Below are 27,350 nucleotides of genomic sequence, written 5' to 3' on the forward strand. Positions count from 1 at the left end.
CTAGCCCAATTACGTTTTGGAAAGGGTCCCACAGTAGGGTTGTTCAACCCACAGGCATGAAAAGCAACCCGCAGCAACAGTGTTATAGTAGCCCAATTTCGCAGGAAAACCAAAGACTTGGCAACACTGATGTGTGGAGCATCTTAAACTCTATCTCTGCATATTGCTGCAAGTTAGGGTTTATAATACCATTAATCCAGGAATACAACATGTGCCATTTTATCAGATTTGGCAAATAACACAAATAATTTATAAACCAATGCCAACACAGAAGAATACATCACTGTCTTTCTCAATGTGCTAACTGTTCATCATGAACACGTTTTGATATCCACATATTCAAGAAATTAGCATTGGCTGTAGCATTTCTGTCATAGGGAAATGGACAAAAATATTAAAAATTAAGTGGGCATTTTAATTAAATGTTAGATCATGCAGTAAAGTGTAAAAACAATTGCCAGGCAGTTGGCCCCCTTTGCAGTCATTTGTTATAATGCATAATGCATGTTATATTGTTTATAATATATGATGTACTTTCTTTTTGTTCAATTAAACCATATGTTAACTTGATTTTGATACTTCATTTGAACCGATTATTATTACCTGATTGCTATTATATTTGTATTTTGTGTCATTTTAAAGGCTATTGTTTGCTTGGTCTATTTTTATTACCTTAAAAAATTATTGGTAACACTTTACAATAAGGTTTAATAGTCAACATTAGTTAACCACATTAGTTGACATGAACTAATAAGGAACTGCACTTCTACAGCATTTATTAATCTTTGTTAATGTTAATTTCAACATTTACTAATACATTATTAAAATTTTGTTAACATTAGTTAATGCAGTGTGAACTAACATGAACAAACAATGAACAACTGTATTTCCGTTAACTAATGTTAATAAAGATTAGTAAATACAGTAACAAATGTATTGCTCATGGTTAGTTTATGTTAGTTAATGTATTAACTAATGTTTAACTAATGAACCTTATTGTAAAGTTTTACCTTATTATTATAATGATCTAAATACTCGATTAATCATTAGAATAATCAACCAATTACTCGATTACCAAAAAAATTGTTAATGACAGCCCTAGTTGTCATCACTAACTAAACTGAAAACTATTCAAAATCGTTTTAGTTAATTGAAATGAATTTGAAATAAAATTTAACAAATATAAGAGGAAAAAGTAAACAAAAAATCTAAAGTAACACCATTTCAAATATATATATATATATATATATATATATATATATATATATATATATTACCCAGTTATGTAACCACTATAATAAGTACATAGTATGTACTTGTGGAACAGGACTGTAAAATTAACTGCTACCAATATTTTAAAGAGAAATTACAAAAGCATAAACTTAGTAAAATGTAAGCTAAAATTAAAATGACAATTAAAAATAAGAAAGTGAATTCAAATTATCATTAAATACTATAACAGTACATAAACAATTCTAAAATAACAATGATGGTTAGAAAATTAAATATGTTTAGCATATCCCACCTGTCTAAGACAACATACTTCCCCCTTTTCGGTGGAAGTGGTGGTGGAATCTCTGGATCTTCGGCTTCCATTTTTATGGAATTATGCTGCAAGGTTTGAACAAAAGTTATTTATAAGCTACAACATTGATTAAAGTTCATTCTTAGTGTAAGAGATCTGTCATACCTTAGAAGAATGAGGAAGTAAACATGTGTTTTGTCTTTCTTCTTCCACGCTGTCTTGGGTGCTCTTGCTGCTAGAGGGCTCAAAATCATGTTTCTCTCTTAGCCTTACTATCAGTTTCTGAGTAAGAATCTTCATTTTGTTTTTCACTCCTTTCTTTTGCGTTTTGGTCATCGAATTGTCATGTTCCACATCCCCAGTACTCATGCCTGAATCCTCCTGTCCAAAAATCTTAGCAGCTTTGCTTAAGCTTTTTGCTGGCATTGCATTTGCAAAATCTTGATACTTTTCATATTCCCGTAGGTTTGAAATACTTGGAGCTGAGAGGGGTCTCTCTTCCTTAGGAGGAGGGTGGGTTACTGGATCTGAAGCAGACCTTGTTGTCTTGCTTGGAAGGTTCACAGCAGTTTGATGAGTTACAACCCTGTTCATATCCATACTGACAGGTTTTGATGGACCACCGCAAGCTTCATCTAGTGGTTCTTGCTTAAAGCCCACCTGTGCAGAATCAGCTTTATCTGGGGACACGGAGAGGTAAGATGTGTGTGGAGAATCTTCTTCAGCCATGTGCTCTTTAACGCTAGTCTCTTTATTCTGTTTGTCCACACTTTCACTTCGCTGCCGACTTAATTCTGCCACCTTTGTTTCTACAGACAAAGAGACTGGGAGAAAATGCCTCCTCTCCCATTTAGGAAACACATCTGGAAGCTCCATGACCTCTTCAACATCTTCATTTCCATCTTCTGTTTCAGAAGATGTAACTGTGCTAGCTTTCCTGTCTTCTTCATTGGTAATACTTTCTTCAGACTCCAGAGAATGGTAAAACACACTTTTACAGGCCGTATTTTGATTTAATTTAACTTTGTCAGTTTTGGGATTTTTGTGTTTTAGACTAAGTTTCGCCAGCATAGATTGCAGTAGTGGGATATCATTCTGCAGACCATTACTTTCATTGCTCTGCATGAAAAGAAACATATTGTGTTCTTATAAAATGAATTAATGGCACTATTTACCTTTTTAATAGGGCTGGGGAAATAAATCGATGCATCACAAATTTTCACAGTCATTTCACAATTATTGTCATGTTTTGGGCTGTACTAATCGGTCGGACCAGGAAAAACATTTGGACTACTATAGACTGCCAAAAGTTATTATAATAAATCAAGGAGAAGAGTGCAACAGTTCAGTAAACAGTTCAAAAACATTGTATTTAGCAGAGTTTCCAATATACTAGTGGCATACCATTTACTCTGTGATCATACAAATCTTACCATAGTTGATCTTTTTGTGCTCTTTAAAAGCCTAAATGCGTTTTTGCAAAGGAATCTTATCTAGTATCGATTTTTCATACCTTTGCTGTTTGTTCCTCCATAGTCTCTCATTTCATTCATCCTTTACAGGTCCTTTACATTTATCCTTCAAGTCAAATCCATTACTTTGTCAGTTTGTAGTGTATCAAACCTTATTGTTTCTTTTCTTCAAACCGATCGATAGCACCTTGAGTGAAGCACCTTGTTCCTGTGTCTTCCTCTCTCAGTCACTGCCTTCTCAGGCATTTATCTTCCTTTTATAGTCTAGCATTTCTGTACTGACAAAACCTGTTTTCTAAATCTCAGTATCCACCTCCTTCACCTATATAGCCTGTTAAAGTTCTTGAATGTATTTTTGCATTAATATATCTAGGCCTACATTAAATGCCTTTGCTATAAGGTATTCATATCATTAAATAGATTTTCATTAAAGTGTTGATATATTTCAAAATGTGCAGCTGAATGTAATACACAGAGGCAGGGAAACTGTAACGTATACCTGCCTACAGGTATAGGCGTGAATGTGCTATGTTATTTTTCAAAGACTTAAGCATTTAACTCAGTAGATGCCAGTATTTACTGTACAGTCTGCATGTAAACAGTAAACATCTCTTCATGAAAAAAAAAATCCTAGAGAATTCAAGACTAGAAATACCAAAGAATACTTTTGTCGTTGCAGGACTGACCAGCTAGAAGTAAACGCAGTGGTCAGGCAAACTTGACAAACAGGAATGTTGGAAAAATTCTTCTTCTGGGACTTTCCGCCTAATCTTTGGACTACATTCTAAAAAAAAAAAGTTTTTTAACATCTTTGCAAATGTATTAAAAAACTAAAAACTTAAATAATTAAACTGCATAAGTATTCATACCCTTATCTGGGACAGTTGAAATTTAGCACAGGAGCATTCATATTGCTTGTAGATGTTACTACACTTCGAGTGAAGTTAACCTGTGGCAAAATTCAATTGAATGGGTATGATTTGGAAAGGCACACACATCTTAATAAAAGGTCTAACAGCTGAAAATGTATATCAGAGCAAAAATCAAACCCAGAGGTAAAAAAAAAACTGTAGAGCTCAGAGACAGGATTGCATCAAGCCACACATCAAGGGCAAGAATTCAGAAAAAATCTGCTGCATTAAAGGTTGACAGAAGCGGACAGAATTCTCTCCTCAGTGAAGACACATGACAACACACTTGGGATTTGCAACAAAGCACCTAAAGAGCTCTCAGATTGTGAGAAACAAGATTATGTAGTCTGATGAACCTCAGACTGGGAAGAAGGTTTACCTTTCAACAGGGCACTGACCCTAAGCACACAGCAAGAGTGGCTAATAGACAACTCTGTGAATGTCCTTAGCCACAGCCTGGGCTTGAACCCAATTAAACATGTCTGGAGAAACCTGAAAATGTCTGCCAGACTCAATTCAAGCTGACAGAGCTTGAGAGGTGAAGATGTTTGGCAAAGAATAGCAGATAATTGCCAAATGTTGATGTGTAAATCTTGTTGCATCATACCCAAAAAGACTTAAGGCTGTAAAGGTGTTTCAGGTAAGTATTGAGTACTGGGTATAAATACTTGTGCAATGTACTTATTTCAGTTTTTATTTTTATTTTTAATACATTTATGAAGTTGTGACAATTCTTTGTCATTACGGTGCATGGAACAGTTTAACATAAGGCAGCAAAATAACAAAACTTGAAAAAAGCTGTATGAATACTTCCGCAAGACACTGTATGATTATGATTGAAGGGTTTTTATAAATATTTCGTACTTTTTTTCTACCCCATTAAAATATTTTGGAGTGACCAAAAATGTATATTTATTGTACTTTTAAAAATATTTTTATAATCTTTTATTCGTTTATTTATTTATCCAGTTTTATATAGTCTTCTTCATATCTTCAGCCTTTTAACAAAAACTGTGATTAAATTATATAAAAAATAAATACATTTTAATCCATATTTGTTTTTCTTTTCTTTTCTTTTCCAGTCAAACTATAGATGAATACACAGTAACACTGCATTGTGAGATACAGTATTCCATGCAGTGTGCTATTCTACATGTTGCATATTAATGTATATTCCAGGAGTGTCAAACTTCCTGGAGGCCCACAAGCCTTGCAGAGTTTCATTCCAACACAGCTCCAGCACACATACCATGTAGTTTTCCAGTAAGCGACTTACTGTAAGCCTTAAGGTTTTGCAACCCTGGGCTATTCCCTGGGCTATTCCATATATGGGAAACCTGTTTACTGTACACATAGCCTTCATACTGCATTCTACAAAACTAGTATGAGCAGAATGTCTGTATGCCATTTCAGAAGATTCCACACCCACTGTCGCAACCGGTCGCAACCAATGAAAGGCTACAGTTGCCATCACGTGATTTAGATTGCGGAAGCCAACCAGTGTTTTGTATTTTGTACACAATATTCCACGTGTTTTGCTACTGTCGTTTTGAGTCGGATTGCATCGCTTTTATTTAAAAATGACCATGTCAGCGGTCGTCCACGTTCTCGTACCCTTCCTGCTTTGCATTGCGCTTGCAAACACTCACATTTTTGACCAAGTTTTGGTGGATGTCACGTATGATCACTATGCGGAAAAGAAAGTCGACGACCTTCCTGCTTTCTTGGCCATGCCGTTTAACTGTCTGATAAACTTGGGATATATATTATTGGGTATCTACTGGATCTCGCAACCTATGTCAGACAAGAAAAACACCCGTGCAGCCGCTTACAACAAAGATGTGTTCGCGCTAATGGCAGTCGCGTATGGACCGGTGCAGTGGGTCCGCTTGGCCACCTTGCGGCGTGCGCCCTCTGTTTTGGACCAGTGGTTCACCTTACCTATTTTTGCGTGGGTGCCGGTGTGGTGTAATGTTATTGAGAAAGGCTGGTCTCCCCGTTACGCCTTAATGGTCGAGTCGTGCTCTATCCTCAGCTATGGACTGGCGCTTTTTCACGACCGAGGGTTTGAAGTAGCCCTGTGTTGTCACATCGCCTTTGCCGTGTTTAAAGGCGTCCGAGCGCAGATGGGACACGGAGATGCGGCGTCCATGCGCTACCTTTGCTTGGCCCTGCTCTCTTGCACTGGTTTCGTGGTTCTGAAGATTTTAGACCATTCTCTAGCGGAGTACTGGGTGTTTCAAAGTCTTACTGGACATTTCTGGTCCAAAGTTTGTGACATTCTACAGTTTCATTACAGTTTTTGTTTTCTCACTCGCCTTAGTGAAAATGCACACAAGCGCTCTTCATAAATGCTCATACATGACATTTAATAAGTACGTACTGTTAACACAATACATGTGAACAATAAGACAATGAACATTACATGTGAAAACAGTATCATGTTGCTGACTTGTAAAGAATATGCGAATGTCTAATGATTAATGTGATGAAAGAGTTTGTAAAATCACAAACTGAATGATATGTTCTTATGGTTTCATAATGTTTTAGTCATTTAGTCATCTGTTTTCAGAACAGTGCTAGAAATTAATTTTGCAATTAATTGATTTTTCAGGAAACCTGTTGCCTTTGAGGGAGCAAACATGTTATTTACACTACCAGTCAACATTTTTTTGGACAGTAAACAGAAGTGTTTAAAACTCACTAAGCCAGCAGTAATATTGTGAAATATTTTTTTTGTATTTAAAATAACTGCTTTCTATTTGAATATATTTTAAAATGTAATGTATTCCTATGTTCAAAGCTTAAATTACAGCATCATTATTCTAGTCTTCAGTGTCACAGGATTCTTTAGAAATCATTGCTGCTGTTCAAGAAACATTTATTATTATTATTATCAATATTTAAAACTGCTGAGTTGCTTTTTTTCAGGATTCTTTGATGAATAGAAAGATACAAAGATCAGCATTTATCTGAAATACAAAAGCTTTTGTGACATTAGACACTATACCATTCAAAATCTTGGAGAGTCAGTATTTTTGTTTTGGAAGAGAAAGTATAAAATTAATACTTTTATTTGTACTTTTATTATCGTTTCTCAGCTTTGAAATCACACGAACAAATTACATTTTAAAATATATTAAAATATAAAATATATTAAAATATTTTAAAATTGTATTTTTTTTCTGTATTTTGGTTCAGACATTTTTTAAACATTAAAAATCTTACTGTCCAAAAACAATTGACTGGTAGTGTATGTCAAATATTTAGATTTCATCACCAAAAAAACAGTATTATAATATCAAATCACTATATTTTGTGTGTTCAAGTTGAAGACAAATAACAAATGATTGTAAATGCACAATATAAATATTAATAGTCTACTATATATGCCTTAACTTGATGCATTAAAACAAAACTTGCAAATACATCTTTATCAGATTTATTATTAACAGCTGCCTGCAAATATTTATACTTCAGCACGTGTCCAGTCACAAGACATTTGTTCCAAATAAAATCATGATGTGATGCATTACAAAGTGTTTCCTTAATAACAATCCTCATGTTTCAAGTCTTGTAATGCTGGTCAGCACTGGATCAGGCAAAGTCGATCTCCTTTTGTTCCAAAACAGTATGAGTACAGCTTTTCGAAAGTCTTTATTGGTGCAGTAGATAAAGGGGTTTAAACCACAGTCCAGATACGCCATTACTGATGATAGTGATCGCAACCATTCAGGGGGTGGGGTCAGATCAAGCCTTCCAAGAAGAACCAACTAGTAAAACAACAAGATTAAAAAGTATTGTTAACATGGAAAAAAACACATTCAAATCAAGCCTTTAAAAGAGTGACTCCTAAAAAACAGACAAAAGAGAATATGATTTTACACTAACAGACTTTTCTCACCTCAGATGCTACAAATGGAGCATAGCAGAACAGATAAAAGATCACCAGCAGTGGCGTGATAGAGGACAGGTCACCCTGGCTACAAACAGATAAAATGTGGACGTATAAACTATCGAAAGAAAATAGAGAAATGGGAGAGACTAGGAATTTTTCCTAACATGACTTACTCACCAATGGATCCTCTGCGGTGAATGGGTGCCATCAGAAAGAGAGTCCAAACAGCTCATAAAAACATCACAGTAATCCACATGACTCCAGTCCATCAACTGACATCTTGTGAAGCAAAAGCGGTGAGTTTGTAATAATACATTTAGATGGTTTTAACCTCAGACCAATTGCTTCTAGGTAAAATTGAGTCCTCTATCCATAATAATGGACTTTTTCTCTAGAACAGAAGTGCACAACCCTGGGGATATACCTTGCAGAGTTCAGCTCCAACCCTGATCAAACACAACTGAACCATTAGGATCTGAAGGAGCACATGATAATTACAGACAGGTGTGTTTGATCAGGGTTAAAACTGAACTCTGCGGGAAGGTAGATCTCCAGAAACAGGGTTAGCCACCCTTGCCCTGTACGTTAAAATGCTTTAATGATGAATTTGTTTATCACAAACACACAACTTTTCACTTCGCAAGATATTAATTGATGGGCTGGAGTCATGTGGATAACTTGTGGATTACTCTGATGTTTTTATCAGCTGTTTAAACTCTGATTCTGACGGCACACTATTACTGCAAAGGATCTATTGTGAGCAAGTGATGTAATGATAAATTTTCTCCAAATCACTTCAGATATGAATGTTACCATTTCCAATATTACAAACCTGGAACAGTCTTTTCCGAAGCCTGCACAAGTCAGGATGGAGCAGAAGACAATCAGTAGAAATGGGACGAACATGGAGATGGAGAAGGTACAGAGGATGTAAACCAGCATGTCAGAGTAACTGCTTTCCCAGAACACTGCACACAGCATTTCTGCTGGATCATACCTGGATATGGGATGCAGAATACAATATAGATGCATATTTGGAGTAGCCTATCTTTGATCATTTTCTCTATAGCTCACCTTATCCATTTATAGGCTACTGGCACTGCTCCAAATATAGCTCCAGTGATCCACGATGTCACACATGCCAACGCCATAAGAACAGACAGCTTTTTCCCTTTAGAAGGAATTCCCATAAATCTCTGAACGCAGAGAACAGCTGAGGACAAAGAAGAAAGGAATGGTATTATTGTAACTTTTTTAAAGACAATTTTTAAGACACAAACGAGTTCTCAGAATAAGTTTGTTTTCGAATTCATCTTAATTAAGGCTAAGTCCGTAACTTTTGGCGCTCTAGCGGTAAATAAACAGAACTGCATGCGTCTTGCGGAGGAACCGGTAGCCGGAGCTACTTCTTTCTGTTTGTGTCTATGGCGAATCACGCAGGTTCTGGGCTACTCCGCAGCAGTTCCTACCAAAACCAGTCTGAAATAGTCTGAATATAAAAACGTATTATAGGTGTACTGTAGTGATTCAGGATAAGCCAAAAACACGGTTTGGAAAATAGATTCATAATTTACTTGCTTAAATATAAAAATATAAATTTTGTAAACTGTGACCTGGAACACAAAAACAGTCATAAAGGTAATTTATAAGTATTTATAGGGATTTCATTAATATGGTTTGTTAGGATAGGACAATATTTGGCCGAGATACAACTATTTGAAAATCTGGAGTTTTGGTGCAAAAAACAAAATCAAAATATTGAGAAAATCACCTTTAAAAGTTGTCCAAATAAAGTTCTTAGCAATGAATCAAAAATCAGAAATAGGTTTTGATATATTTACGGTAGAAAATTGACAAAATGTTTTCATGAAACATATGATCTTTACCTAATATCTTAATGATTTTTGGCATAAACAAAAAATCGATCATTTTGACCCATGCAATGTATTTTTGGCCTACTTATGTCTGGTTTTGTGGTTCAGGGTCACAATTTTGAACACAAAATGTTACGGACTGCAGCTTTTAAACTAAAAGCAAGTTTAAAGAATTTCTTAAGAGCTAACCAGATTGTACACAACCGAATAATAATAATAACAAATCACTTGTTAGAAATATTACCTAAAACATTTTCAGTAAATATTGAAAAAGTGTGCAGGACTTTTTTCTGCTGTTGTAATATCCTGCCAACACACCTTCCTGCAACCATTCAGGTGCACAAAGGGGTGTTTATTTATTGTTCCTTAGTGCTAATTACAATGAAAGCAGTATTCATAAAGCTATCCCATAGAGGTCAATTGTTCAGTGCCATAGCCATACCTAAGCTTCCAATTGAAGAGGTGATGAAGGTGAACTTTAGCAAGCTCACCACCTCACACCACGGTGAAATCTGACCTTCACTCAGCACAGCTAAGAGGGAGCCACAGATTATGAGGATAGAGCAGAAGAAATCTGAGAGCGTGAGACTGAAAAATGGCAGCCAGTAAAGGCACTGGAAATGGTCTTTACACTGTACAAAAGCAAAAAAAAAAAATACATATAAATAAAGGCATGAGGTAGGCATTACATTTTTAAAACGGATTGCATCTTTAGAAATCAACATATAGGCTATATGTGACCCTGGACCACAAAACCAGTCATAAGGTTAAATTTTACAAAATTGAGATGTAAACAGCATATGAAAGCTCAATAAATAAGTTTTCTATTGATATATGGTTTGTTAGGATAGGACGATATTTGGCTGAGATACAACTATTTGAAAATCTGGAATCTGAGGGTGCAAAAAAATCAAAATACTGAGAAAATCACCTTTAAAGTTGTCCAAATTGAGCTCTTAACAATGCATATTACTAATCAAAAATTACATTTTGATATGTTTGCAGTAGGAATTTTACAAAAAATCTTCATGGAACATGATCTTTACTTAATTTTCTGATGATTTTTGGCATAAAAGAAAAATCAATAATTTTGACCCATACTATGTATTTTTGGCTATTACTACAAATATACCCCAGCGACTTAAGACTGGTTTTGTGGTCCAGGGTCACATATTATGTATAAATTCTGTATTTTTCTTACCACTACTTTGACTATTAAAACCAATCCATTTCCCAAAACACCCAGTACCATCTCAGTGGTGAGAATGGGAGCGAGTACAGACTTCTCAACTTTGGACCAATAATTCTCCTCTGACTCTGTTATATTACTTGAAGTGTTCACTGAAATGAATAAGAAGAATATTCATTTTCAAATTTCACAGCTTCTAGGAATCAGGAATCAATTTTGCATTAAAATTAAAAAATTGGACATATACATCAACCTTCATGATGTCACTTGAGCAGGTCAGTCTATGAAACAGTACAGATTTATCTTTTTTTTTTTCCACAGAACATTACAGAGAAAAAGCGTGATCGACTTACTTTGTCACCGAAGCTGAGACCTACAGATAAACCCAGCAATTAGAAAAAGGAAAGCTTCACACTTGGTTGTTTTGTGGATATGTGATACAAAGAGCACTGAACACTGATTACGTGGAGACATACGTCACAGCTTTCTGTAATTAAACGTATCCTGCTTCATTAAGCTTTAACCATCTAACACATATTCAGCTTTTTTCACAGTGACAGCACTGATGTCTATAACAGAGCAATTGTATTAGAAAAAAAAAAAAGTTTAGTTATTTTAGCACTTTAAAATGTGTTAGAACCCATCAGATAGTGATAGGGACATCAATGAACTCATAAACTACTTTAAAGACTATAAGTCAGAAAGTTAAAAAAATATTACATTGAAGGATTACCTTACTACATAGTGTTTACCGTTATTCTCAATGCTTTAACAATACTGAAAAGAGTATATTAGAAATTAAATCTAAACGGTACAATGTTTTGATTAAGAATAAAAGGATGATTGGTGAATTAGATTTGGGAACCTACCTACCTCCAGTACTCTTCATTTCTTTTCAGAGAGAAAAGAGAGAGACTCACTAATGCTTATTAATATCTGAAGAATCCAGTAGGCTAAAATATTCATTAGTTAGTTTGTTTTACCATATAAGTCAAATGTTTTTTTAAGTCTCTTTTGCTCACCAAGCCTGCATTTATTTAATCCAAAGTACAGCAAAAACAATAACATTATGAAATATTTAAAATCAATGTTTTCTATTTGAGTATATTTTAGGTGTATTTAATTCCTGTGATTTCAAAGCTGAATTTTTAGCATCATTACTCCAGACACATGATCCTTCACAAATCATTCTAATATTCTGATCAATTTAAAGGATCCTTGCTAAATAAAATGATTAACCCCCACTCCTCTGCCCCCCCCCCCCCCCCAAAAAATTATTCTGATTTCAAGCTTTTGAATGGTATAGTGTATAATGTTATTATCAAAAGCTTATTATTTCAGATAAATGCTGATCTTTTGATATTTTTCATTCATCAAAGAATTATGAAAAAATGTACTCAACTGTTTAAATAATAATAATAGTAATAATAATAATATTGATAATATATGTTTTTTGAACTGCAAGTCACCATATTAAATTGATTTTGAAGGATCATGTGACACCGAAGACTGTCTTGATGCTGAAAATGGAGCTTTGATCACAAGAATAAATTAAACATTTTTTTAAATATATTAAAAAAGAAAGCAGTTATTTTAAATAATAAAAATATTTAAAAATTGTTCTCCTTTGCTGTGCTCTGAATATAAATGCAGGCTTGGAGAATATATATTTAATTTATTATCATTATTTTATTATTATTATTATTATTATTATTTTTAATTGGACTTTAATAAAATCAAAGATAAGTCCAAATCTGTATCGGACTTACTTAAATTATTTTACATTTCTCTACAGAGTAAAATTCTGAAATACAGTGTTAAATATTTTATGATGTAGCCTAATAGAGAAACGTTTATAATAATGGTGGTTTTATTACTTGAATTATTTTTGTGTGTTTTATTTATTTATTTATTTATTATTTCTTTATGTTTTTTATGTATTCTGTCTTGTATTTTGTAAGAGGAAAAACGCTCACTTCCGGCGTTGTGCATGTGCATTTCCTCAATCGTCCGCTGTTCTGGTTGAGAAGGCCAAATAGCGAGTGTCCGGTGAGTGAGAACTTATTTTTAAACTCTTTGCTTTCGTTGTCTATCCTATGAGTGAGCATGCACCGCATTTTGTGGAACCGGCATAATTAATAAAATATCAGAATAGCAAATATTGGTATAAAGGTTATACGAATATTAGCAGTATAGTCATTGAAAAAGTCCTTGAGAAATCAGCCTTTGACTAAGCTGCCACAAACACTGCATGGACAACATTTAACTTCTCATAAAACATAAGTTATCGATAATAAGGCAAAGAATACATTTGTAAATGCACATTAGAGAAACTACATAGTAAAAATGTGGAAAGATAAGTAACGTTATTATGCTAAAACGGACATGCTTGAGCTTGTGTCGCAGCCATTTTCTGCAGTCCTACGGTATTTGTGTTGCCCAGACAAACAGTTCCTTTATTATTTTAGGTGTGCTAGGTGTTTTCTATATATTAAATATTGATAATTAATATGTTGTGCTCAAAATAACCACATTTCTGTCGCTGCTGCTCGCGATGTCAGAGGAACCTTGTTTGGGGATTTTGTTTACCTTCTGTAAGGGGAGGTAAATCATGGCGCACTCTTTTGTGTAACTGCCAAATAGAGTTTAAATTAAGATTAAAGTTATATTAAGTAATGAAAGATATTATTGAATATCTTGAATTAGACTATTTTTGAAAAGTAATTCGAAATGTTGTCAGTATATGGTCACAAGAATGTTTAATGTTGTAATCTGAGAAAAATATATAACAGTTTTCCTCGCTCATTTTTGTCTCAATCACTAACAGTGCACTTCATTGAGATGTCTGCGGCATTACGTGCGGTCTACACCGTATCCAGGCCAGGTGGGTCTATGAATTACAGTAGAATAGATTAGAATTGATGCAGTATATGAGTAAAAAAGCAACAAATACAGTGAAATGTATTAATGTCTATAACGTTACATGTAATCAAAATAAAGTCTTCTTTCTCAGATGAGTGATTATGTCATGTGTTTACTTCTTAGGGCCATTCCTGGCCAGTCAAAATCTTGTACGTCCTCTCAGCCTGTCTGCACACAGAGCAGGGATAAGTAAGTATCTCATGATACAAAATGTGCTCCTGGTATAAAGCCTTTTTTCTTATATCATCATTTTTTCTATATGCAGAGTATGTCAACAATCAGGAAGAAGCCACAGATATGAAGTCCATCACGGACCGTGCAGCTCAGACTCTTTTGTGGACAGAGCTGTTTAGAGGTCAGTAACAACATGAGACTTTTATCCTGAACTTCTAAAGAGAGGGTCCCACCTGATATTTTTGTTGATGCAGGTTTGGGAATGACGATGAGCTATCTTTTCCGTGAACCTGCCACAATCAACTACCCATTCGAGAAGGGCCCTCTGTCGCCCCGCTTCCGTGGTGAACATGCGCTGCGCAGGTACCCCTCTGGAGAGGAGCGGTGCATTGCGTGTAAACTTTGCGAGGCCATTTGTCCAGCCCAGGTACACTTTCCTTCAGTTTATCCTGATATATCATGAATCTCTAATGACAAGCAGTAATTGCATGTAGGCGTATTAATTTGCACATGTGAATAAGAGTCAAATGTAAAAGGTAACCATCATATTTTTTGTCTCTCAGGCCATCACAATTGAGGCAGAACCTCGTGCTGATGGCAGCAGAAGAACAACACGTTATGACATAGACATGACCAAATGCATCTACTGTGGCTTTTGCCAGGAGGCCTGCCCTGTGGATGCTATTGTAGAGGTAAGCTTCTCGCAACACATGTTTCAACTGCTCATTGTGTCCCTTAACAGGTTATTTAATGTGTCATCAGACAAAGTGCCTAAAGTAGGGGTGTTCAAACTGGTTTCTAGTTTACAAAATGTATTTTTAAAGCTGTAGGAGTTAATACAGCAAAGTACAATATACAGAATATAGTGAGATAGAATATACAGTACAGTTCAAAAGTTTTAAAATGTCTTTCAAAATACAGTAAAGCGGTAGTGTTGTGAAATATAATCTCAATTTAAAACAACTGTTTTATAAAATAAAAATGATTCCTGTGATGACATAGCTATATTTTTAGCAGTCATTAATATACTAATTAATAATATGATTATTTGTTAAGGACTAAATGATGATAATAATTATTATTAGGTGCCAAAAACCGAAGGTGCGATGGCACCTATTGTATCCATTGGCGTTGTTGTTCTTCTTCTTATTATTATTATCTACATTATTATCCTACTTTAAAGCGTTTATTTGAAATATAGCATTTATTTTAAATATAATCTTTTCTTACAGTATAAATGTCTTTACCATCACTTTTGATTCATTTAATGAATCCTTGATGAATAAAAGCGTTGATTTCGTTTAAAAACTTTCTGACCCCTAACTTCTGAAAACTAATGTATGGAAGTCCATTTCCACCACTGAATAAATAATAATAATAAAGGATGTGTGATAATTGTGAGTTATAAAGTCAGAATTGCTAGATATGACCTTTCAATTCTGGCTTCTTTTTTTTTCAGAATTGCATGATGTAAACTTAATTGCAAGTTATAAAGTCAGAATTGCAAGGTATAAACTTTAAATTCTGGCTTTTTTTCTCAGAATTGCATGATGTAAACTCAATTGCAAGTTATAAAGTCAGAACTGCAAGATATAAACACTCAATTCTGACTTTTTTTTTCTCAGATATGAGTGATATAAACTCACAATCCCAGAGTAATAAAGTCCAATTTTGTGGGGGAAAATAAAGACTGATATGTTCTCAGAATTGCAAATTTATATCTCACAATTCTAACTTTATATCTCGCATTTGTGACTATTTCTCATAATTGGGACTTTCTCAGAATTGTGACTATATTTCTCTGAATTGTGAGTTTATATCACACAATTCTTAGGAAAAAAGTCTGATTTGGAAGTTTATATCTCAAAATTCTGACTTTATAACTTGCAATTGTGAGTTTATATCACGTAATTCTGACTTAATTTCTCAGAATTGTGAGTTTGTATCTCAGAATTGTGACTATATCTCTAAATTGTGAGTTTATATCACACAATTCTTAGGAAAAAAGTCTGATTTGGAAGTTTATATCTCAAAATTCTGACTTTATAACTTGCAATTGTGAGTTTATATCACGTAATTCTGACTTAATTTCTCAGAATTGCAAGTTTGTATCTCACAATTCTAAAGGAAAAAAAGTCTGAATTGTGAGATAAAATGTTGCAATAACCTTTTTTTTAGTTCAGTGGTGGAAATGGGCTTCCATACTAATGTATATATTATACAATGTGCATTAAATTATTTGGAGAAAGGTTGTGATATTGTGCAGCAGTAGAAGGCAAATGTTGTACAAAATAAGCAGGCAATTAAATAGGTTTGTTTAAAATTTGCATACGGCCATTTATATGACCAGATTTACTAGAGTTAATGTCTACCTTCTCCTGTCCGTCTTTTTCTTAGGGTCCCAACTTTGAGTTCTCCACAGAAACTCACGAGGAGCTACTTTATAACAAGGAGAAGCTCCTCAACAATGGAGACAAGTGGGAGGCTGAGATTGCTGCTAACATCCAAGCTGACTATCTCTACAGATAAACAAATGTCATGGACTGTCTCATCTCAACACAGTGACAATATACTCTTCACCATGCTCTCTTATTAGTAATTACAGTATCAATTGCATATGAAAGATTTGGTTTTAGACAGTTGCTGTTGTGCCGAGTGCACATTTTCAAAGCCCAGGGACCGACTTTCTTGTGGAGATGCATATAATTTTTGATTTCTTTCAGGTGTGAGCATACATATAGATGGTCAGGTCTAAATTTAAGTTCACACATTCATGTCTGTAAACAACAGCAGCCTAAAAGTGGTGCCTCACATTGAAACATTTCTCTGTACAGCTGTCATTTAGACTTTGACAAATTTCAACACAGCATCACCATCACACAGCAACTGTTGAGGTATGTTTTGTAATAAACAGTGTCTAATGGCAGGATGAAAACCATCAAGGATGATGCACTACTTTGAGGCCAATGTTACATTCTCATTTTGAGGCAGTTCATCCATCCTTCCCATTTTCTCCTTCCTTACATATTTTTACCATCAGTGGATTTAAATGAAGAAAGCGTTGTAACAAACAGAAGCACTTCGACATATGTGTTGAAATTATCAGACATTATATCCTTACAGGTAAAAACATTTTATTTGTCCTTGTGAGAACTGTACAAAGACTAAATACTTGTGGACCGTATATAATAAATTAATGCTCTGTCCAAATCTTTCACAGTCTCTGGCCTCTTGTATTGCAACTGAATAGATTCATAATGTGCAATTGAAGATGAAGATTTTCTTTCTTTTAAATAAGTTTTAATATATTTGTTTTGCTCTTTAATGGAATGGCAAATCCTTTTCTTAGACCAATATAAATCAATCTGCTGCTTCGTGCGACACAAAGCTTGATTTTGTTGGTGAGAAGAAAGAATACAAGCAAACTGGTCAATTCTTGTCAAAACAGCACAATATTAATTACTTGAAGCCTTCATTGATTATTGTTATAGTCACTGTTTTAAAAGCAAATAAATTTGGATTATTTTCACATGTATTATAGTAGAGAATCAGGAACACCGTGGTGAAGGAAGATTAGCTACCCAGCATACAACTGTTGCTCTAATCCGCTCTGAGAGGATAGGCTTAGGACAACTACAAGACAAGAGCGACACTGCCATATTGTTTGATTTTTTTTTTCTTTAAAAATAATTTTTATTTATTTCGAGAGTACCTAAAATAAGAATTTTAAACGGTTCTAGTGGAACTCTAAACTTGATGTATTCATGCTGTAGTTAGCATGTTTTCTGGCGATCCGGTCTGAGAACGACTTCGCTTCTGTTTATCTTCTACACTGACCGTTACAGCCATTTGAAATATTAAGTCTATCACATTGAACTGAAGATGAAGGACCGACTGGAACAACTAAAAGCGGTGAGAGATTCTTATGTTAAAATCTTATGATTTTATTATTGTTTGTGGACTGATTTGCCACTGTTTGACCTTTACCTGGGAGGTCCTGAGCTCAGTATTGACTAACCGGGGTCATAGTGAATAATGGTCAATTACCGGTAATTGATCGATCTCGAAATGTTAGCAATAGCTTTCCGACCATTATTCTTAGGTTTCACTCATAGTGATATACAACAAATACGATAAAATATTAAAACACCATCTTAACTGCCATCAAGCACATAAAAACGCGTCTGACATTGTTGAGGTGCGAGTCAAGTATGGGAAGCGCAGGAGCATCTACACCATCCGTGTCTTCTTGCCTTGTCAAAGGTCCCAAATCTGGTTAAAATATCAGTTTCCACTGTAAATTCTGTGTAATTTTAAAGTACATTTTTAAAGTAAATTTCTGTATCGTTTCTGCAATTTTATCTGCAGTGGATTCTGTCATTAAGTTACTGACAATAACAGGTTGCTTAAAAAAATCTTAAACCAGTTCAATGTAATTTGCTGGTCTTGGATCTCCCAACCTGGTCAAGATGGTCTATTGGCTGGTCAGGCTGAGAGACCAGCTGGTCATCGAGATAAACACCAGTTTCACCAGCCTGGAAGACCAGCTTAAACCAGGTTAAAAAGGTTAAGCTTGTTTTAAAGCAGAAAAACACTATTTCTAAGTTATTAACCCTTGTGCGACCTTATGGACATTTTTGTCCATTTCAGTTTTGTTTTTTGTTATAAGTGTGCCTGTGTTAATGCCAACTACATACATTTTGGCTCAGGTGTTTATTTTTATTTGTATTAATATTTCACCCTCATTTCCTTCAAAAAAATCAATTTTACCCTCCGTACAAAAAATACTCACACTCAGGACCTTAAGGACAAAAATGTACACATTGAAACCCATCAACACTGCAATTTTTTAACCCAGGGCAATTTGACTATAAAATGGTGCAATATTTGCTAACAGGCATTCATTCTATTGGCAAGGCTTCAGATTTTGCATTTTTACCATTTGTTACTAGATTGTGCCATTTTTTTTTTTCAAATTTGGCATATACTTTTTTTTTCAAATCTAACACTACATAACAAATATAAATGCCTCAAAATGAATGTTATTGTTCTTCACTGACACACCCAAGAATCTAATAAGCAAAGAATTCTGCTTAGCCTTTAGTATATGGAAATTAACTACTATTTTTTTTATTTTTCCATAAAAAAACACCTGTGGTATTATGTAAACAAACCAGCATTTAAAGGGTTAGAATTTTGAGAATTAATGAATGTTTGGTATCTTTGGATAGAACAGATGCTGGTTAAAAAATCAACATCAGTGAAAGTGGAAAAAAATATTAATAAATCATATTTTTATGACAGTTTTTGGACATGGACATTTTGTCCATATTGCATCTATGTGTAACTTTTTTTAAACGCACAAGGGTTAAACTTTCTGTTCTGTTTTTGTATGTCAAAACAGAAGTCGGATCAAACTCCAGATGATGTGGAAATTCCAGTGGAAAACAAAGAATTTATGGATGAGTTCTTCACTCAGGTAAATGTGAATCAACTACTCTGTATTCAAATGAATATGGACAATGTCGCACACTCTAAAAAACGTTCTAAAAGGGGGTTTCAACAGCGATGCCAAAGAAGAACCATTTGGGGTTCCCCAAAGAAACTTTTAGTGAACAGTTCTTAAAAGAACCATTTTTATGTAAGTTTTAAAAGTCTAAAGCACCGTTTTCCAATATAAAGAAACTTTTGTGCAATGGAAAGTTTCCATATACACTACAGGTTAAAAAAAAAGATTTAACTTTTTTTTTTAAGAAGTCACTTATTCTCATCAAAGTTGCATTTGTTTGATTAAAAAAATAGTGGCATAATGGAATATTTTTGCAATTTAAAATAATGGTTTACTATTTTAATATACTTTAAAACATTATTTATTCCTGTGATGCAAAGCTGAATTTTCAGCATCATTACTCCAGTCTTCAGTGGCACATGATTCTTCAGAAATCATTCTAATATGCTGATTTATTATTAAAATTGGAAACCGTTTTTGCTTTTCGAACATGTGATACTTTTGTCAGGATTTTTTGATGAATAAAAAGTAAAAAAGAACAGCATTGTTAGAAAATATTTCTATTTTAAATAAATGCTGTCCTTTTTAAAACTTTTTTTATTCATCAAAGAATACTGAAAAAAGGATGGGTGGAGGGTGGGGTTAGAGGGTCATGTTTTGTTTATTGTGAAGAAATAACTGTATTTTGACTCTCTCTATGCAAAAGCTATAAAAATATATATCCCCCAAAAAAAGAATACTGAAAAAAGTATCACAGATTCCAAAAAGAATATTAAGCAGCAAAAGCTGTTTCCAACATTGATAATAAATTAGCATATTATTAATAATTCAGAATGATTTCTGAATGATCATGTGACACTAAAGCCTGGAGTAATGGCTGATGCAAATTCAGCTTTGCATCACTTGAATAAATTATAGTAGTATATAGTATATTAAAATAGAAAATAATAATGTAATAATAATTCACAATTTTACATTTTTTTTTCTGTATTTTTGATCAAATAAATGCATCCTCGACGAGCAGAAGAAACGTCTTTAGAAACATAAAAAATCTTACTAATTCCAAATTTTTTAACAGTAGTGTATATCAAATATTATTTATAGAACCACCAATGCCCATAAAGAACCTTTGTTTTTAGGAAAGCAGTTGAATGGACATTTGAAAGTCATTTCTGTATGTGTTCTACAGTTTGAAGAAATCCGCACCAGCATAGACAAGATTGATGAAAATGTAGGCGAGATAAAGCGACTGTATTCTGTCATCCTCTCTGCGCCTACATCAGACCAGAGTTAGTCTAATTACATTTTACCTTCATATAAATTATTTAGCATTTTTCGCTATTGCCTCCTTTCCACATTCATACTTTAAATATCTCTCATCTCATTTCTCATTTCTCAAACAGAGACACAAGATGAACTTGAAGCAGTTACCAATGAAATAAAGAAACTGGCCAACAATGCTCGCAACAAACTCAAAAGTCAGCCTTCTGTTTCTCGTTTGCTTGTTGATGAATATATATAATTTTTTTTTCCAATGATAATTGTATGATATGCTATATCGCTATTATCTGTTGAAATATTTTGTCAACCAATGTGTCAACAGGCATTGAGCAGAATTTGGCATCTAACACCGATGAGAGGGTTTCAGCTGATACGCGCATAAAGAAATCTCAGGTGACCATTAGTCTTCTCAATAACCCATAGGGATTGTCACAAGTTGTTATGTTTACTTTTTGCATTCATACAGTGTTTATCTCCTTTGTTTAGCATGCCATTCTTGCTAAGAAGTTTGTAGAGGTGATGACCAAGTACAATGAAGCCCAAGTGGAGTTTAGAGAGAAGAGCAAAGGGCGCATCCAAAGACAGCTGGAGATCAGTGAGTGACAAACACACACACACACACACACACACACACACACACACACACACACACACACACACACACACACACACACACATGTTGGGTTTACATGTTTTATGGGGACATTCCATAGGCATAATGGTTTTTATACTGTACAAACCGTACTTTCTATCGCCGTACACCTAAACCTAGCCCTCACAGGAGATTGTGCACACTTTTACTTCATCAAAAAAACTCATTGTGCATGATTTATAAGCCTGTTTCCTCATGGGGACCTGAGAAATGTCCCCACAAGGTCAAAATCTACTGGTATTCCTATCCTTGTGGGGACATTTGGTCCCCACAACGTGATGAATACCAGGTACACACACACACACACACACACACACACACACACACACACACACACACACACACACACACACACACACACACACACACACACAGATCTTCATTAGGATTGAATTAAAAAGAAAGTCAGTGATCACAATGTTATATGTTTAAGGCCAATGTTGGATCCTGTCTTACAGCTGGCAAAGCCACTACTGATGAAGAGCTGGAGGAAATGCTGGATGGAGGAAATGCTGCAGTATTCACAGCAGGAGTGGGTACTATTCTATATACAGTTGAAGTCAAAAGTGTACATACACCTTGCAGAATCTGCAAAATGTTAATTATTTTACCAAAATAAGAGGGATCATGCAAAATGCATGTTATTTTTTATTTAGTACTGACCTGAATAAGATATTTCAGATAAAAGATGTTTACATATGGTCCACACTAGAAATTAAAGATTGAATTTATAAAAATGACTATTTTCAAAAATGTATACATACATTTGATTCTTAATACTGTGTGGTTACCTGAATGATCTACAGCTGTTTTTTTTTTTTGTTTAGTGATTTTTTTTGTTTAGTCCCTTGTTTGTCCCGAACAGTTAAACTGCCCGCTGTTCTTCAGAAAAATCCTTCAGGTCCGACAAATGTTTTTTTTTTTTTTTGTATTTGTATTTCTTTTTTTGTATTTGAACCCTTTTCAACAATGACTGAAATGATTTTGAGATCCATCTTTTCACACTGGGGACAACTAAGAGACACATATGTAACTATTACAGAAGGTTCAAATGCTCACTGATGCTTCAGAAGGAAAACATGGGGGAACATGTATCTTCTGTAGCTTCTGAAGGGTAGTACTAAATGAAAAAATATGATATTTAGGCAAAATAACACCCTGGCTCTTAATGCATTGAAGCACCAGTAAGCCATTAAACCTTCTGTAAAAGTTGCAAATGAGTCCCTCAGTTGTCCTGAATGTGAAAAGATAGATCTCAAAATCATTCAGTTATTGTTGGAATGAGTTCAAATACACAAAAGTCAAGTCAAGTTAAGATTATTTATACAGTGCATTTTACAATACAAGTTGTGTCACAACAACCTTACAGAAATAAAATGCTGAATACCAAAAAATCTGTGGGACCTGAAGGATTTATCTGAAAAACAGCAAGTAGTTTAACTGTTTAGGACAAACAAGGGACTCATGAACAACTATCACCAAACAAAAAAACACTGTGGATCATTTAGGTAACACATTATAAAGAATCAAGTGTATGTAAACTTTTGAAAGGGGTAATATTTAGAAATTAAACTATTATTTTCTCTTGTGGACAATATGTAAAAGTATTTTACGTGAAAAATCTTATTCAGGTCAGTACTAAATAAAAATGAACATGCATTTTTCATGATCCCTTTTATTTTGGTAAAATAATTAACATTTAGGAGATTCTACAAAGTGTATGTAAACTTTTGACTTCAACTCTACATGTTTGTTGTAAGAATATAACTAATCTGTAAATTTAATCCATTTAATAACCATGTGACACTAAAGACCAGACTGAAAATAAACTTTGCATCACAAGAAAGAATTACATTTTAAAATATATTCAAATATCAAATTATTTTGAATTGTAATATTTCACAGTATTGCTGTTTTGACTGTATTTTGAATAAATAAATACTGCTTTGGTTAAAAAACATAAGATTTTAAATTGTAACGTATTTTTATTATTTGAACACTTTCTTCATTTCTATAGATTATGGACTCTGGGATATCAAAACAGGCACTAAGTGAGATTGAGGCACGACACAAAGATATTATGCGACTGGAGAGCAGCATAAAAGAGTTGCATGACATGTTTGTGGACATTGCAATGCTGGTGGAGAATCAGGTACGTGTTTGTCTTTTCAGGAAAATAAGACAAAGCTATATCCCTTTTATTTGAATCCATCGGATTAAAACTGCTGATTGACACCATTTTGTTCTCATTTGTCAACAGGGAAGCATGATTGACAGGATTGAGAGCAACATGGACCAGTCTGTGGGTTTTGTGGAAAGAGCTGTGGCTGACACTAAAAAGGCTGCCAAGTTTCAACAGGAAGCACGCAGGGTGAGCTGGGAAATTATGAGGAGTAAAACAAGTGTGTTATATTATAAAAGACACCTTCACTAAGAGTATATATATATATATATATGTATATATATATATATATATATATATATATATATATATATATATATATATATATATCGTACTAAATGTAGACTATCAGTGCAAAGATTCTCAAATAGCATTTTATTTTTCTTGCAGCTTTTTTATTTCAATTGTTCCATTTTCTATTTTTCTTCATGCATTGATATCCTCTGTTTCTCACTCAGAATGTCAACCTCATCTCTGTATGTCTGTTCTCTACACCTTTCAAATCTCTTCTTCCCAATCATCCTTTCCCCTTGCTTTCCTCCCTTATCATTTTATCATTATCATGCTGTCACTGGCTGCCCACTTGCACAATTGTAGAAGAAAATGATGATCATGCTGTGTTGCACAATTCTTGTGGTCATCGGTGGTTCTCTGGTGTACAGCTGGCTGACATAAACGTCAAGGTAAGTAATCATAAAAATCAATTCATAAAAATACATGTTGACTGTTTGTGACCCTGGACCACAAAAACAAGCATATTTCTTTTAATTGAGATATTATGCTACTTAAGAATGATTTTGTGGTCCAGGGTCACATTTGTGAGTAACATCTTGTCTTTTCCAGGTGTAGAGGTTGTTTGCTCTTCCTAATCGTGTCTCTATCAAGAATCAAGAAAAACATCTTAGTGCCGATGAACCCTAAACATCCCTACACACACAACATGTTTTCGAGTTCTTGTTCATCCCAATTTTGTTTTTTGACTTTTATGTTCTTCCTGTCTTATGACTTGGCCTTGCATTGTTAGAGGCATCATGGTAAAATGTGATGTGCAAGCATCTCTTCGTTAGGGCTGTGGTATGAAATATTGCTTTTATTTATTTAATTGTTTCCTGGGAACTTATGATATAGCTTATATATGATGATGAAAGATACAGAAGAGGCAAAGTTTTGTTTATGAGGCCTCAATTTTTTGTAACTATACACTACCAGTAACAAATATTTTGTTCTTATTGGGAAAGACACACTTTAATTCTTAAAAATTTTAATCACGTTTTAACTGTTATTTTAGGAATAGCCAAAGTTATTTAGTGATGCTGAATATGGTTGCTTGTTTAGTGTAGAGTAGCTTTGATTTATTTCTTATATTTCTCTTATTTGTGTGTTTTGGAGATACTTACATAAAATTATACAGTAGTCTGACTTGAGTTGTTTAGGCTGAGCAATTGTGATTAAAAGACTGAAGTTGTATAAAATGTTATTCATTCTTTAGTCCGAGCTTAAAATACGAAATGTGACCCTGGACCACAAAACCAGTCTTAAGCAGAGGGTTATTTGTAGCAATAGCCAAAATACAATGAATGGGTCAAAATTGATATAAATTTTTTCTTTTATGCCAAAAAATCATTAAAATCATGTTCCATGAAGATATTTTGTGAATTTCCTATCGTAAATATATCAACACTTCATTTTTGATTAGCAATATGCATTGCTAAGAACTTAATTTGGACAACCTTAAAGGCGATTTTCTCGATATTTAGATTTTTTTGCACCCTCAGATTCCAGATTTCCAAAATAGTTGTATGTCGGCCAAATATTGTCCTATCCTAACAAACCATACTCAGTGGAAAGCTTATTTACTCAAATCTAAATGTAAAAAAAAAAAAACAACTTATGACTGGTTTTGTGGTCCAGGGTTACAAATTATTGTTATTTGTACTTATGAGAGAAACTTTTCTGCAGTTGGTATTGACGATGTACAGTCGTGGCCAAAAGTTTTGAGAATGACACAAATATTAGTTTTCACAAAGTTTGCTGCTAAACTGCTTTTAGATCTTTGTTTCAGTTGTTTCTGTGATGTACTGAAATATAATTACAAGCACTTCATACGTTTCAAAGGTTTTTATCGACAATTACATGACATTTATGCAAAGAGTCAGTATTTGCAGTGTTGGCCCTTCTTTTTCAGGACCTCTGCAATTCGACTGGGCATGCTCTCAATCAACTTCTGGGCCAAATCCTGACTGATAGCAACCCATTCTTTCATAATCACTTCTTGGAGTTTGTCAGAATTAGTGGGTTTTTGTTGGTCCACCCGCCTCTTGAGGATTGACCACAAGTTCTCAATGGGATTAAGATCTGGGGAGTTTCCAGGCCATGGACCCAATATTTCAACGTTTTGGTCCCCGAGCCACTTAGTTATCACTTTTGCCTTATGGCACGGTGCTCCATCGTGCTGGAAAATGCATTGTTCTTCTCCAAACTGTTGTTGGATTGTTGGAAGAAGTTGCCGTTGGAGGGTGTTTTGGTACCATTCTTTATTCATGGCTGTGTTTTTGGGCAAAATTGTGAGTGAGCCTACTCCCTTGGATGAGAAGCAACCCCACACATGAATGGTCTCAGGATGCTTTACTGTTGGCATGACACAGGACTGATGGTAGCGCTCACCTTTTCTTCTCCGGACAAGCCTTTTTCCAGATGCCCCAAACAATCGGAAACAGGCTTCATCAGAGAATATGACTTTGCCCCAGTCCTCAGCAGTCCATTCACCATACTTTTTTGCAGAAGATCAATCTGTCCCTGATGTTTTTTTTTTTTTGGAGAGAAGTGGCTTCTTTGCTGCCCTTCTTGACACCAGGCCATCTTCCAAAAGTCTTGGCCTCACTGTGTGTGCAGATGCGCTCACACCTGCCTGCTGCCATTCCTGAGCAAGCTCTGCACTGGTGGCACTCCGATCCCACAGCTGAATCCTCTTTAGGAGACGATCCTGGCACTTGCTGGACTTTCTTGGACGCCCTGAAGCCTTCTTAACAAGAATTGAACCTCTTTCCTTGAAGTTCTTGATGATCCTATAAATTGTTGATTTAGGTGCAATCTTAGTAGCCACAATATCCTTGCCTGTGAAGCCATTTTTATGCAACGCAATGATGGCTGCACGCGTTTCTTTGCAGGTCACCATGATTAACAATGGAAGAACAATGATTTCTTCTTCTTGTTTTTTATATGGTGGCTGGCAACCAGCTTTTGGTGCATTACCGCCACCATTTGGACTGGAGTGTGGATCAAAAGGTCAACCTATACAATCTTAAATTCTGTTTAATAACCCAGTTATTTTCAAAAAAGAAAACAAAAATTGGAAAGAAATTTCACCAGAGTACCTCTGCAGTATGTCATGTACATTTAATGTCATCTGGTTTTCACTAAGTTTCAAAATCAATCTTTGTCTGGCTTGATTGTATTTAGGACAGTACATAATTACATGCTCTATGGTCTCTTGACTATTGCAATATTCACACATTCCATCAACATGCTTTTTCAATATAAATAATGTGCTATTTAATCCTGTATGTCATAGCCTCATTCTAGACAGCACATCTTCTTCCTTCTTCCTTCTGCACGTATTCCTACTCCTCCCCACCCTTCCTTGAATGCTATACAGGTGTCTTCCAGATTGTTCATTATCCCATAGAAATTGCCATTTTCCATTTATTTTAGATTTAATTATGCTCTTGACTTCAGTTTTGCTGTATTTGATAACTACCTCT

General features: G+C 34.6%; 4 protein-coding genes and 1 long non-coding RNA gene across 6 annotated transcripts; 4 read left to right on the top strand and 1 right to left on the bottom strand.

Annotated features, from left to right (window-relative positions):
• Positions 1-1,338: 1,338 nt before the first annotated feature.
• On the top strand, positions 1,339-4,960 carry LOC141337138 (uncharacterized). Of its 2 annotated transcripts, XR_012355735.1 has the most exons (5): positions 1,339-1,811; positions 1,991-2,038; positions 2,134-2,221; positions 2,341-2,506; positions 3,677-4,960. It is a non-coding gene; the product is annotated as an uncharacterized lncRNA (long non-coding RNA). The 2 variants fall into 2 exon arrangements; XR_012355734.1 differs by having other exon boundaries at positions 2,341-4,960.
• Positions 4,961-5,402: 442 nt separating this feature from the next.
• Positions 5,403-7,336, top strand: tmem187 (transmembrane protein 187). The gene has a single exon (XM_073842995.1). It carries the CDS (start codon positions 5,489-5,491, stop codon positions 6,257-6,259), a length of 771 nt encoding a protein of 256 aa, XP_073699096.1. The 5' UTR covers positions 5,403-5,488; the 3' UTR covers positions 6,260-7,336.
• Positions 7,337-7,468: 132 nt separating this feature from the next.
• On the bottom strand, positions 7,469-11,758 carry LOC141336854 (visual pigment-like receptor peropsin). The gene is made up of 7 exons (XM_073842581.1): positions 11,743-11,758; positions 10,882-11,021; positions 10,123-10,312; positions 8,881-9,019; positions 8,639-8,803; positions 7,813-7,891; positions 7,469-7,681 (listed from the first exon to the last, which is right to left on the bottom strand). Exons 1-7 carry the CDS (start codon positions 11,756-11,758, stop codon positions 7,469-7,471), a joined length of 942 nt encoding a protein of 313 aa, XP_073698682.1.
• Positions 11,759-12,853: 1,095 nt separating this feature from the next.
• ndufs8a (NADH:ubiquinone oxidoreductase core subunit S8a) lies at positions 12,854-17,179 on the top strand. Its single transcript, XM_073842477.1, has 7 exons — positions 12,854-12,918; positions 13,697-13,753; positions 13,915-13,980; positions 14,057-14,146; positions 14,220-14,392; positions 14,529-14,657; positions 16,363-17,179. Exons 2-7 carry the CDS (start codon positions 13,711-13,713, stop codon positions 16,492-16,494), a joined length of 633 nt encoding a protein of 210 aa, XP_073698578.1. The 5' UTR covers positions 12,854-12,918; positions 13,697-13,710; the 3' UTR covers positions 16,495-17,179.
• Positions 17,180-17,590: 411 nt separating this feature from the next.
• Positions 17,591-25,658, top strand: stx3a (syntaxin 3a). The gene is made up of 11 exons (XM_073842143.1): positions 17,591-17,877; positions 19,370-19,444; positions 20,664-20,763; positions 20,878-20,952; positions 21,078-21,148; positions 21,242-21,350; positions 21,866-21,939; positions 23,425-23,559; positions 23,668-23,778; positions 24,187-24,272; positions 24,433-25,658. Exons 1-10 carry the CDS (start codon positions 17,848-17,850, stop codon positions 24,262-24,264), a joined length of 858 nt encoding a protein of 285 aa, XP_073698244.1. The 5' UTR covers positions 17,591-17,847; the 3' UTR covers positions 24,265-24,272; positions 24,433-25,658.
• The last annotated feature ends 1,692 nt before the right edge of the window (positions 25,659-27,350 follow it).

The sequence above is a fragment of the Garra rufa genome, chromosome 6 (genome assembly GCF_049309525.1).
Source record: "Garra rufa chromosome 6, GarRuf1.0, whole genome shotgun sequence".
Taxonomy (NCBI): Eukaryota; Metazoa; Chordata; class Actinopteri; order Cypriniformes; family Cyprinidae; genus Garra; species Garra rufa.

Coding starts and splice junctions, on each gene's coding strand:
- ndufs8a (XM_073842477.1), top strand. CDS start 13,711: ATGTCTGCGGCATTACGTGCGGTCTACACCGTATCCAGGCCAG. Junction 14,147..14,219: donor GTGGACAGAGCTGTTTAGAG/GTCAGTAACAAC, acceptor TTGTTGATGCAG/GTTTGGGAATGACGATGAGC. Junction 14,393..14,528: donor AGGCCATTTGTCCAGCCCAG/GTACACTTTCCT, acceptor TTTGTCTCTCAG/GCCATCACAATTGAGGCAGA.
- LOC141336854 (XM_073842581.1), bottom strand. Junction 8,804..8,880: donor GTAGCCTATAAATGGATAAG/GTGAGCTATAGA, acceptor TCCCATATCCAG/GTATGATCCAGCAGAAATGC. Junction 7,682..7,812: donor CTCCATTTGTAGCATCTGAG/GTGAGAAAAGTC, acceptor TTGTTTTACTAG/TTGGTTCTTCTTGGAAGGCT.
- stx3a (XM_073842143.1), top strand. CDS start 17,848: ATGAAGGACCGACTGGAACAACTAAAAGCG. Junction 20,953..21,077: donor TGCTCGCAACAAACTCAAAA/GTCAGCCTTCTG, acceptor ATGTGTCAACAG/GCATTGAGCAGAATTTGGCA. Junction 21,149..21,241: donor CGCGCATAAAGAAATCTCAG/GTGACCATTAGT, acceptor TCCTTTGTTTAG/CATGCCATTCTTGCTAAGAA.
- tmem187 (XM_073842995.1), top strand. CDS start 5,489: ATGACCATGTCAGCGGTCGTCCACGTTCTCGTACCCTTCCTGCTTTGC.